The sequence below is a fragment of the Amphiura filiformis genome, chromosome 7 (genome assembly GCF_039555335.1).
Source record: "Amphiura filiformis chromosome 7, Afil_fr2py, whole genome shotgun sequence".
In the NCBI taxonomy this organism is placed as follows: Eukaryota; Metazoa; Echinodermata; class Ophiuroidea; order Amphilepidida; family Amphiuridae; genus Amphiura; species Amphiura filiformis.
In genome coordinates, this window is record NC_092634.1 from 60384595 (window position 1) to 60396812 (window position 12218).

The 12218-nt window shown below is 35.6% G+C and overlaps 1 protein-coding gene across 1 annotated transcript; it reads left to right on the forward strand.

Annotated features, from left to right (window-relative positions):
* The first annotated feature begins 467 nt into the window (after window positions 1–467).
* On the forward strand, window positions 468–11318 carry LOC140157416 (uncharacterized). The gene is made up of 4 exons (XM_072180604.1): window positions 468–537; window positions 5986–6093; window positions 8451–8630; window positions 9076–11318. The coding sequence occupies exons 2-4, from the start codon at window positions 6024–6026 to the stop codon at window positions 11316–11318; spliced, it is 2493 nt and encodes an 830-aa protein (XP_072036705.1). The 5' UTR covers window positions 468–537; window positions 5986–6023.
* The last annotated feature ends 900 nt before the right edge of the window (window positions 11319–12218 follow it).

Consider the following 12218-nt stretch of genomic DNA (forward strand, 5'->3'; position numbering starts at 1 on the left):
CCTACTGAGCCTAGCAAACATAGAACGTTTTCAGAAATATGTCAATGTATAGATATGTCAAACAATACTTTTTTCTGAATCCATATGACAAGAGGAGTATTTTGGTGTGGTTTTCAACAAGATACAAGCATATTTTGAATTTGACCTCTGTACAACTTTGATGACCTTTTCCCGCCATGGCAAGAAATGATTTTTTGGCCCTTGCTTCAAAGTTAAGCATACCAAGCGTCTGTACTATGTCTGTGCTTTCCTGGAAAAAATGCACAATAGGTGTTATGTGGCACCATTCTGCAGCACTAGCACATGGCAACTTAATTACTTAAGCAAAATATTTTTTATGAAATATGATCTTCATCCGTGACGTTGTCTTTTTAAAGATAGTTCTTGTTTTTCTTTGTCTTCGTTGCACGATTTCCGGGTCAGTGAACAATCTCTGATATTAACTTGAACTTGTCATATCTGAGTGAACCAGTCACGTACACTGATCATCGAAATGCGCCATTTTAGCACGGAATACTTCAGAAACGAGACATTAAGGTAAGATATTTAGATCAATCTCCAGATTATTTGTAAATCAAAAAAATAATTGCACGAAGCTACGAGATGTATAATTTATAGGAGGGGGGGGGGCTTAATATAAGTCCTACGACTGAAACCGGTAGGGTTATGCTCATGTCCATGATTTGATGTTCAAGACCACTTTAATACTTTCCATACTTGTCACTTCAAAATAAAGATACTAATAATAAGGCCACATAAAATTAAAAATTCGTTTCGCGTCACCACCACCTTTTGGTAAAGTGAGGAGGGGGTCTTTTTTAATTGTTTAGTTTTGTTTTTGCTAAATTCACCAATAGGCCTGCAGTAGTGCATTGACATTGCTAATAGGGAAATTCCACACGAAAGTGGATATGAGAAAAAAATTGAAAAATACTTAAACCTTAGAAACTAAAAGGGCTACAATGGCACATTTGGTATCACATGAAAGAGTTCAACGTGCTCCTTAATTTAAAATATGTTTACAATGAAATTTCTTTTAAAAAATCTGTGTTTTGGCCAAGTTTTGTGATTTTTTAAAGAAAAACTGCTTTACTTTGGATCCAATTTACACATCCTCATTAAGATTTTATTACAGGCTTGTTCAAAATTGTTCAATGAGGGTTGAAAGTTTTATACTGTGTGGTGTTTTTCATGTTTTTTGTTTTTATTATGTATTTTATTATGCGCTATAATTTAGTAAATCCGTTGTCCTTCCGTTACCATGGCTAATCCACTTAAGGCATTTTATTTATAATACCGAAACACATAATTTCAAATGAAAAGTGATATAGTGTAGCTAACACTCAAAGGATTGTGATTTCCACCTTGGAAATAATGTTGCCTTACACAATTTACACAATTTATGCAAAACACATTTAGACAAAAAAATTTATACCGTACTTCCATTACCAACCTCATTAATATTCATATTTCTGCGGGGAAAAGATGTGGAATTTGAAGGTAGCATTGTAGTAATGAAATGGCAACACATTTGTTTGCTGTATCTAACATGTCTAATAAAGGTGTTTGTGATTCCAAATTCTGAAATGTTGTTTATTGAGTGCAAATGTCCTTCCGTTACAGTGGAATTACCCAACAGTTTTCAGCACCAGCGACGAGGCCCTTTTTATTTTAAGATTATGAAGGTCTGGACCCCTGAGAGTTCCACAAAAATACTAAATAATAAGAGTGATTGATTCTGACTAACATGACTCATAAACTTGTTTATCAGCATTAACATTCTATTAAAGTATTAAAAACTTAAAAGGGAAGCGGACGTGAAACGAATTATTTATTTGGCATAATAATAATAATTTGATATCTATTATGTTCTAATAATAAAGTTGTATTATTAATGTTAAAAAACCTAAATGCGCAAAGATATGTGATATTGTAAATTAGACCAGTTGGGTCAAACAAAAATGCGTCAGGATACTTGTTTTCTTGTTAAAAGCTTTTCGAATCATTTATCAAAAAGTCTTAGGGAGGACTTTATATATACCTGAGACGAATATATATTCGTCTCAGATATATACACTAACCACCAACACTATTTAGTATTTGGACACTTTGCATCATCATATGGAAAGGTTTCTATACAAAAACGATTCTCTTATAAACCATCATGCGCACAGTTTCCACCTCGGTACACCTCAGCACACATTTTCGTCCATAAGCTTCCAAGCGGAGAACAACAAGCAGTGAATGTCTCCGCCACAGTCTTTGATTACACTATATGGTTGAGTGCATAGCAATGTAAGACCCGTGGAGCTTCTAGCTGAAAAATTGGCCTCTTTGATTGGTTTTTGTCGAAACCTCCAGTGTTCCCTTCATCCAATCAGAATATTTTTTATATCAAAGCTAACACTTCCCCCAAAAACACTTTTTGTCATTAAGTCAACAGATAACGCAATTCAATGTTATAGCAAGGCGAATGTGGAAAATCTATCGAAAACTACCTATCCAAGCACATTTTTTGACCAAAATGTAGGTTTTAAAAGTCATGAAACCTCACGTGTTCCTTACAATATTTGTCAAATTTTATGTCATGAAATGAAAAAGCACACTTATATTGTCCATATACTAGAGTCACTAGAATGAACAATGGTCAATTCTCTTTAAATTGCAAATCTTGTGCAAAAAGTTACTATTTTCGCCAGTTTTGTCATACGGCTGTAAATTCAATTACCTATGACTTTGAAAAAAGAGCGCTTAAATTGATATGAGCTAGCAATCAACCATCTAATCAGTCAAACAATCGTCTTATAAATGAATAGGTTAAAATAATCGGCAATAAATCGATTTTAATCGATTGATTGATATTGATTAATCGACTTAAAAGTATAAAGCCCAGTGTATTTATCACATCATCAATCATTTAACCAAGCACAAATCAATACATCAATCAATCAAGTTAACCAAGTAAGCGTTCAATTACCTAATCGATTAGGTATAAATAAATCAACACACCAATCAATAAATAACCTATTCTATCAATCAAGTAAGTAATCAAGCATCAATTAGTCAATTAATCCCAATTATCAATTAACCAATTAAGTACCAATCAGTTAATAAATCTAGTATTAATCGATCAATTGATATCAAGTAATCAATCAAACAATCAATTCGTTATAAATAACATGGTATTTTGAATCAATCAAACAACCAAGTTCGAATTACTTTATAAACTCAGGAAAAATCAATCAATCAATCAATTATGGATCACTTATTGTATAAGATAATGAATTACCGATTTACAAATCTAGTATCTCATAATCAATAAATTAAGTATAAATCCCAGGGTATTTATCAATACACCAATAAATCAATAAATATATTATTCCAAAATCTATCAATCAATCAAGTTATCAATCAAGTAAGCAATATCTAATGATCAATTCCAGGGTATTTAATCAATCAAATCAATTGAACAATCAAGTATCAATCAATCAGTAAATTAATCAATCAATCGAGTAATCAATATCAAGTAATTAATCAAGTATTCAATCCCATTTATTAATTACCAAATCAAGTATCAATCAGTCTAAAAATTAGATATTGATTGATAAATATCAAGAAATCAATCAACCAATCAATTAGTCTTTTTATAAGCAATAAGTATTACTTTTATCAGGGTATTTTGAATCAATCAAACAATTAACTTTGAATTAATCTATAAACCCAGCACTCAATCAGTTATGTATCATCCATGTATATTATCAATCAATGAACATTAACCAATCAAGTATCAAATAATCAATTTTTCGAGCAAGTAAGCAAACAAACAAACAAGTAAATAGGTAGGCAAGCAATAGCTCGATTATAGTATCTATTTTAGGAATCAATCACGTTCTCAGTTACAATGGGCTTTGCCCCAAAAAAATCCCTACCTACCTACCCTATTTTTTTATGTTACGCCAATCAATCAATGTCTTGTGCAAAATATATTTTGCGCTGGACGGTATATTTATAACAGGAATTTGGAAAACCATTTTGATACTACTTAGGCCTATATGTGCTGCAGAATTTTTTTTTTTATATTTTGTTCATTAGTTCAAGGGCATTTAAATGAATTTTATTATTTGGATATTTTCAAGTATGTATAATGTCACAACTGATCACATACCAATTCCATTAGTAATCGCGTCGCACACAATAGTTAGTATTACTTCCTTCTTTCGGTACGTGCTCCTTTCTCATTGCTTGCATTCAATTTGACAACAACAATCCGTTTTACGTTTAAATGTTTTTACAGGGTTGAGTTGAAATGATACTTGCCAGTATTTCAATCATTAAAAATTGCAGGATATGATAGACTTGTATGTTGTCTAATGAAAGGTTTATGAATGTACCTTTTTTAGTTTGCAAAACCAGATCATTTCATGTGACCTCTCCATAATAGTTTTGAAAATCATTCTATACGATACATGAAAGTGGTTTTCATTTGCATAAAGTACCTTAAAGCATCGTAGGCCTATATCATAGAAAGTTAACAAATCATTTCTAATTATTGGACATGAAGCTGCTTTGGTATTTATAGCGAGTACTAGATTATAATACTAGGCAATCCTGCATACCAGACACTATGCAAGAATTACAGATCATTCCAATAAGTTGATTAACTTTGTTCCATAGGTGCTGTGCTTTTCCACAAGATGCTGTGCAATAAAAGATTGCTCGCCCCTCTTGCCTGCCAAATATCATATCAATTTGTAAGCACTCTTGAGCAAAGTCATAGTTCATTGAATTTATAACCGTATGACAAAACAGGCGAAATCGGTAACTTTTTGCAAAAGATTGGCAATTTAAAGAGAATTGGCCATTGCTCATTCTAATATATGGATAATATGAGTGTGCTCTTTCATTTAATGACATAAAATTGGAAAAAATATTATAAGGAACACTTGAGGTTTTAAGTTTTAAAATCTACATTTTGGTCAAAAAGTCTGCTTGAATAGGTCGTTTTCAACATATTTTTCACATTCGCGTTGCTATAAAAATTGAATTCGTCATCTTTTGACTAATGACAAAGAGTGTTTTTAGGGGGAAGTGTTAGCTTTCGTTCGATATTTAAAATAAAACTTCAGACGGCTATTTTCCACTAGATCTCACACAGCTCTTAAAATGCTATGCATTCAACCGTGTATAACACAGACTGCGTGGAAACTAGACTCAGTCACTCTCGCTGTTGTGTGTACCCCCCCGTTTTTTGGATCCCAATTTGCAAACCTTACATGGTCCAGATATAGGGTGTATCAAAATGATTGGTACCCATCGATATCCAGTTAACATGGCCAAAACACCCATATCAAAATGCGGCATATAACACCCATATGTAGATGTGTGTAATAAAAGGTCATCAATCTATCAATTGTATTCATTTCAAGAGGATCTAATGTTTAATTTTGAAGAAGCAGGTGTCCATTAGACGACAAACCTGAAGCGTACCAATCACTTTGATTAATCACCCAGTATATAAATTTCGAGCGAAGCCAGCAGGAAAATTTGCATATTTCCGTGTATATTGTTACTCTAAGCCTATTTAGAGAGTCTTATTCAAAAGGCGCCCCAAGAATATGTGCCAAAAAGTGCAGCCCCTCTTTCGGCTGACCAAAATATTCTTGCCCCCCCATTTGTACCCTCCCCCAGAGCTCATAATATTTGTTGTGATAACCGCATAGTGCCGAATAGTGGTGTCCGCCGGATCACATAATCTTTGTTTAATTCTGTCTATAGTGGGCGCTTTTAACGTCTTTTTACCGCCGATTTTGCCTAATTCGCTACTCCAACGCACTCAGCATATCGCGTTAAGTATATATTTAACCGCCGCTGTTTATATTATTGTGTAAATCGACATTACGTAAAAAGGACGACAATTTGAACGCAATTATCTTTAAATTTCATTATTCATGTTATTGAAGTTTGATCTCCTTTGTCATCATGTAGGTTGAAAAAAAAACAAGTTTCCAATTGGTGGTGTCAACATGGCAAGCAACTATGATAATATGATGCAGACATCAGTAGGTGTAATACAGCAACACGAGAACCAGGAAGGTAAGTTATCGGCTGCTTATACATGCAACTCATATGATAATCTGATGCAGACATCAGTAGGTGTTGTACAGCAATATGAGAACCAGGAAGGTAAGTTATCGGCAGATTTTATGCAACGCAAATTTTAATCTGATGCAGTAATATGAGAACCAGAAAGTTTTTCGATATCGTTGTCCGGTATCGTTACAGCAAATACAACACTGCAGCAGGCGGTAGTGTAAAATACTAAATCAATACTACGCCGGAGTATAATAGCTCATGCATGCAGCCAATAGTCGTCGTGAACGCATCGCATCAAGTACGGAATAATTTATACTATAAGCCCTCGCCCATCCACATTTCGATTTGGATTTGGAAGATACCTTCTCTTAAATAACAGTATTGCGAACCACCAGCATCCATGGTTCGATGTAGAGAGTCTTTCCTATTCAGAGGAAATATTGCAATTACACACCTTATTGCCTTTTAACAATAACCAATGACACTAGCACGTATTGTGACCATCCATCTCAAACCGCTCGTAAAGTCGGCAAATTGTCAAGCACCAATCTTTAATCCTATTGTTGAAGAGGATAATAAGCTTATACTTATGTATAGCATTAGTAAAAAGCGTAAGTCTTTGTTTGCTTTGGCTAAATCCTTTTCAAGTGGTGGGATAACCACCAATTAACAATGAGAGGACATTCCTGAACCTCGTTCAGTTGGGGATGATTTGAAGTGACCGCCAATTATGACCATAATTGATATTTAATACCAGCAATGTGGAAAAAAGAAATAATGTAGTGCCAAAATAATGTACCATTTTACGGAAGGAGCAAAGTTTAACAAGTTATAACTCCGCTTCTGCAGTAAGAATGTTAGCGGCGAATGTCAGGTTATTATTTCCCAGTCTTAAAAAAAAAATGCAGGCAGAGGTGGGAATCGATCTCGGTACCTCCCGGTTAAAAAGCACTGTGCAAGACCACTAAACCAACTAAATATCTGTTGTGAGATGCTTGACATTAATCTTTGGTATTGCTTAATGGAACAAATCGCGGAATTAAATCAGTAATAAAAGAAGTAGATTCTTATTTAGCGGTCTAATTGGATAAAAGGGGAGATATTTGTCCCTGCTTTAAAGAAAATATAGGTTAGAAAATTATCAAATAAATTTAAATTAAAAATTGAGATTTTATATTTCTTTCTTTCACGAAGTGGCATTATCACAGACAAACACCGTATAAGCTAAAAACTCGACCCTCATCACTAGATGCTGTCATATAGCTCAGTGGTAGAGCATCAGACTGCTAATGTCAATATCGTTGGTTCGAGTCCTCCTGCCAGCAATGGTTATATTTATGATTTAATGCTACGCTACAATTTGTGCAATTTTTTTCGTTTATTTATTTATTTATTTATTTATTTATTTATTTATTTATGTTTATTTATGTAAATAATTTGATATATTTGAAAGATGTATTTGAGCAATTAAAATTTTGATTTTATAATCCTATGGGGTCATTTTGAACCCCCACCTCTCCCAAATTGCCAAACGCACAACACCTATAAGTTTGCATCATACATAATAATCAGTACGTCCATGTCAGCATCATAAAAAAAAACATTCTATGTACATGTATACCTGACGCCGGCAACTAGACTAATATAAAAAAAATAGTATCACATCTTTCCTGCTCAATCAAAATAATACATGGTTTTTTATGGTTGGGATTAGTGTCCGATCTCTGTAATGTAATGTAAATGAAGCATATTGATATGCAGGAAGAATCGATCAGGGCACTAGCTTTATTGTCCTATGAGATGTAGGGCCTAGTAGTGCGAACTGCCCAAACTGATTGTTCATTTAGTATCATAATCTATTAGGGAAAGATAAACACTATTCAAAATATCAATAGACAAGAAGAAAGGGATTTAGAGACTTGTAATTGAGTCATGCATGATTTAACAGAAGGTTCTTTCCAAAACCCAAACGTAATGCATATATAATCCGTAGACTAGGTTCAGCTATTTGCCGTACTCGGGTACGACCAAGACAGAAACAGCTTTGCTATGTAAAATAATGATAACGCCGCCCTCTGTAGTCAACATGATACAAAGGGCGCGGACGGTATATAGTTTATTGCTATGCTATTCATCATTATGCGGTAATCCATTTGTAGTTTCAAAGTATATTGAAGTAAGGAGATTCATTATAAAGATCTTCATTAATTTTGTCGAATCCCCTAGTTCAAGGCACTTCGTCATTGTTTCAAAGCCTTTACCGCTGCGTCGCCGCAATGTTATTAAAATAAGAATACTGCTTATGTTTATCAATTGCTATAAAAGATTCCTTAATTTCAACTTCGTGTTATTAACAGATCAAGTTGCAGTTGGGAGTTCATCTCCAACGACTCTCGTGCCAGCATCTATTCATGGCGAGAAGGTCAGCGTGATAGAACAACAGACGATTGTCAAAGGAGACCAGAAGATCTTGCAAGTTTCAGGAGACAATTATCAAGCGCAAAATATGAATGTGTTTGTTGGGGATAAAGGAAAAGGTAAGGACGAAGCACTCATTTCATCAGATGACGCTTTATGGTACCTAAATCTGTACCATCACTTGTTATTTGCAAGCAAATGATCTGCCATGATGTGTCCTGTAAGGTTGGCGCTCAGGAGAACGATTCTGATATCGTTATAAACAGCAGCGTTGTAATCTTCATGAAAATAAATGGTGTTATACGAGACAATTAGCTTATTACGAGGTTGTTCCTGTTTAAAAATAGTGAAGGTGAAAATTAAAGCGTACGAACAAGTTCTTTGAATATACTTGACCTCTCAATGTGGCGAGTTGGGGTTGAGAATGGCTCAGAGGACACAAGTCGAAGGCTATATCAACAGGACGTGCTCTTCTTGTATAGCTGTATGAATCATATTATTCTTTAATCATCCTTGATAGCTCTTAATGTTTAGGTTCTTTCTCATATTTTATTCCCGATGCAGGAAGTCCTGTATTCAATTTAGAAATGGTGAGAATGCAATTAATGGAAGAATACCGTGAAACCAAGGGCAAAGTACCGCTGCTACCTGGTATGCCAGAAGAGTTTGCCAACATGGAGGACATCTTTGTCGACCTGGAAATCATCGAAGATGACAAGAAACCATCTGGAGTCATATGTAAAGAACTTAACTCGTACGGTGATCTTGTATGTATTAAAAGAAAGAGCGGAAGAAGTAAACCAGAAAAATTAGTGAAACGCATCCTAGTAAGGGGAAAGCCAGGGGTTGGAAAGTCAACCACTATATCTAAACTAGCATATGATTGGGCATGTAATAAACAAGACTCACCTATGTCAAAGTTTGACTTAGTGTTTGTTATCACAGTAAATGAGATTGATACCGACACAGATCTGATTGGTGTCATTCAAGATCAGTTACTACCTAAGATTTCAAGACAGAGTCTTGAAGAACTTTTCCAATCTAATGCTAGTTCAGTGGCCATTTTGTTTGATGGATACGACGAGGCTGCCAGGCATTTTGACCAGTGTAAAGATATTAGAAATGTGTTGTGCAGCAAATGGTTGGCTGGAGCGTGTGTAATTGTGACCACTCGGTCCAATCAAGTAGGCAAATTTTGTCAACAATATGGCCCGTATCTTCAAGTTGAAATTAAAGGTTTCTCTTTGAATGCTCAAAGAAAGTATGTGAATAAGTTCCTACGATTTAGGAAAACAGATGATGACGATGGTGATGAAGACCATGAAGAAGATCGTGATAATGCTGCTGCTGCTGCTGCTGCTGCTGCTACTGCTGCTGCCACTGCCGCTGCTGCTGCTGCTGCTGCTGCTGATGATGATGATGATGATGATGATGATGATGATGATGATGATGATGATGTTGAAGCCTTTCTAGATAGGATTAATGATTCACGATCACTTCGGGAACTCTCCGCCATTCCTATCATTTTATCCATGCTGTGTTTGCTTTGGACAACAGATGCAAAACTACCTATCAGTATAACAGCACTCTACAAAGATGTGCTCATGCACCTAGCAAAACATAAACACACAAAAAATGCAGCAGATGATCTTGATGAGTCAATCATTCATGATTGGATTGACAGCGTGTTATCCCATATTGGCGAAATAGCTATTATAGGATTGTTTGATGATAGATTAGTATTTAAAGCGAATGAATTTGAGAATCAGCATCTTGAAGATGCTTGTGAGCTGGGCGTAATAGTCAATGAAAGAAAACGATCTGGTCCTAACTTCACAATCATTGCAACATTTTTACACAAAACATTTCAAGAATTATGTGCGGCTTTACACATGGCAAAGTTATTCGATAGAGATAGGGAGTCATTCGTGAGGTATTTAGGACGGATTACAAATGTAGAAACCGTTCTTCAAATGGAGATGTTTTTAAGGTTTGCTTGTGGGTTGAGTGTAAAGACAGCTGAGGTCATCCTGCAGCATGTTGTACAACTAATGCAGCGCGAGCAGCAAAGGAGTGAAACCATAAGTATTTATGTAAATAGGTATCAACAAATCCCTCTTTTTCTACTCTATGAGGCTGAAATTAATACACAAACAGAAAGCTGTGGCAATCTACATGCGTCCATGAAGCCTCTGTATAATTGTGTGTGTTCCGGGAACCCTAAGGATGGATCGGAAGAGTTTCATGAAGTACTGAATTACTATATGAACACACAAGGATATACCTGGTTAGATGATGTTGTCATAATTGAAATACACCTGGGTGAGTATGCAGTCATCACATCAATAGCAGAGTTTCTTTGTTCTATGTCCACTGTATCCGATGTGCGCTTTTATGCTATTAGTCAATTTAAGTTGGCACCGTTTCTTGATTTACTCATAGAACGACACTTTGCTCCTGCTTCACTTTCAGAATTGTATTTTCAAGGGATTTGTTCTGATGCCAAGTCATTTTGTTTGTTTCTGTCGTCCTTACCGTGTCTAGAAAAATTGAATTTTCATGACGTTTCAATAAATGGCGAGTTTTCTGGTGATGTATCACTGCTGATGTTACGAGAGTTACAAATGACAGGTCCAGACAAAAAATACTTTCGAAAACCTTTTTTTCGTAAGGAGTACTTCTTTTCTTCACCGAATGTGTTTTTCAATCTCTTTTCTTCCCTACCCTCTCACTACACTGAAATTATTAGACGTACCTATACGTGGTGTCATAGACTGGACAGTAAATGGTGTTGTGCTGCATGGTAGCATCTCCTACCCATCTCTTCAGGACCTGTACATTGAAGGGTCCCATCCTTATAGTGTTGGTAAAGCAATACTTAGTAGCCTTTCACATGAAGCTGATTTATTTGATTCACAAAATCTGAACCAATCTCATGAGAGTCAAGAAGCGTTTCCTGCCAAACCTTGTTTACCATTGAACTCAATATATATCAAGAACATTGAGTTTAATGATGCGTGCAAGTTAGGTAAGGCAATGAAGTACATGCCCCATTTAAGACGTTTAGCTTTACCATGCTTAACAGGTTTCGGAGAAGACGGTGGTATGGAGCCAGATGACTGGGAGAAGGTGTTCGATAGGTTTGCTGAAGCATTGAAAAATATGCAGAGATGCCAATGTAAGACCATGGGTGATTCTGATACAATGTTAGACCCAGAAAGTGTTCACGGTGTACAGATTGAAGAGCTAGATTTAACAGGGAATAGAATAGGTCACTCAATGGGAAACTTTGTCCGTGCCTATGGATATATGCCAAACCTGAAATGTTTGAAATTAGGCAAAGGTGACTTCTATTCCAATACAACCGTACGTTTAGAACCTAGACATTGTGATATTCTATTTGATGGTTTCATTGAGGCAGGTAAACGAAGCAAGAGTGGATTACCACTAGAAGTCCTGGACCTATCAAGGAATAGGTTAGGTGATTCGGTGAGAAAACTTGCCCTCTCATACATGTACATGACGCATCTTAAATCGCTAAGATTATATGAATCGGATATGCGTCCATTCCAGTGTGTTGTCTTATTCGAGTCTTTCATTGCAGCAGCAGGCAAGATAACAGAATCGGGATTACCTTTAGAAGTTTTCGACATATCACACAACACATTAGGAGATTCAGTGCGTACTCTTGCTGATGCATTCATGTA

What these genes read in the sequence shown, in the direction of transcription:
- LOC140157416 (XM_072180604.1), top strand. Translation starts at nt 6,024, where the DNA reads ATGGCAAGCAACTATGATAATATGATGCAGACATCAGTAGGTGTAATA. An exon ending in GCAACACGAGAACCAGGAAG is followed by an intron (nt 6,094 to 8,450) that starts GTAAGTTATCGG and finishes TGTTATTAACAG; the next exon opens with ATCAAGTTGCAGTTGGGAGT. An exon ending in TGTTGGGGATAAAGGAAAAG is followed by an intron (nt 8,631 to 9,075) that starts GTAAGGACGAAG and finishes TTCCCGATGCAG; the next exon opens with GAAGTCCTGTATTCAATTTA.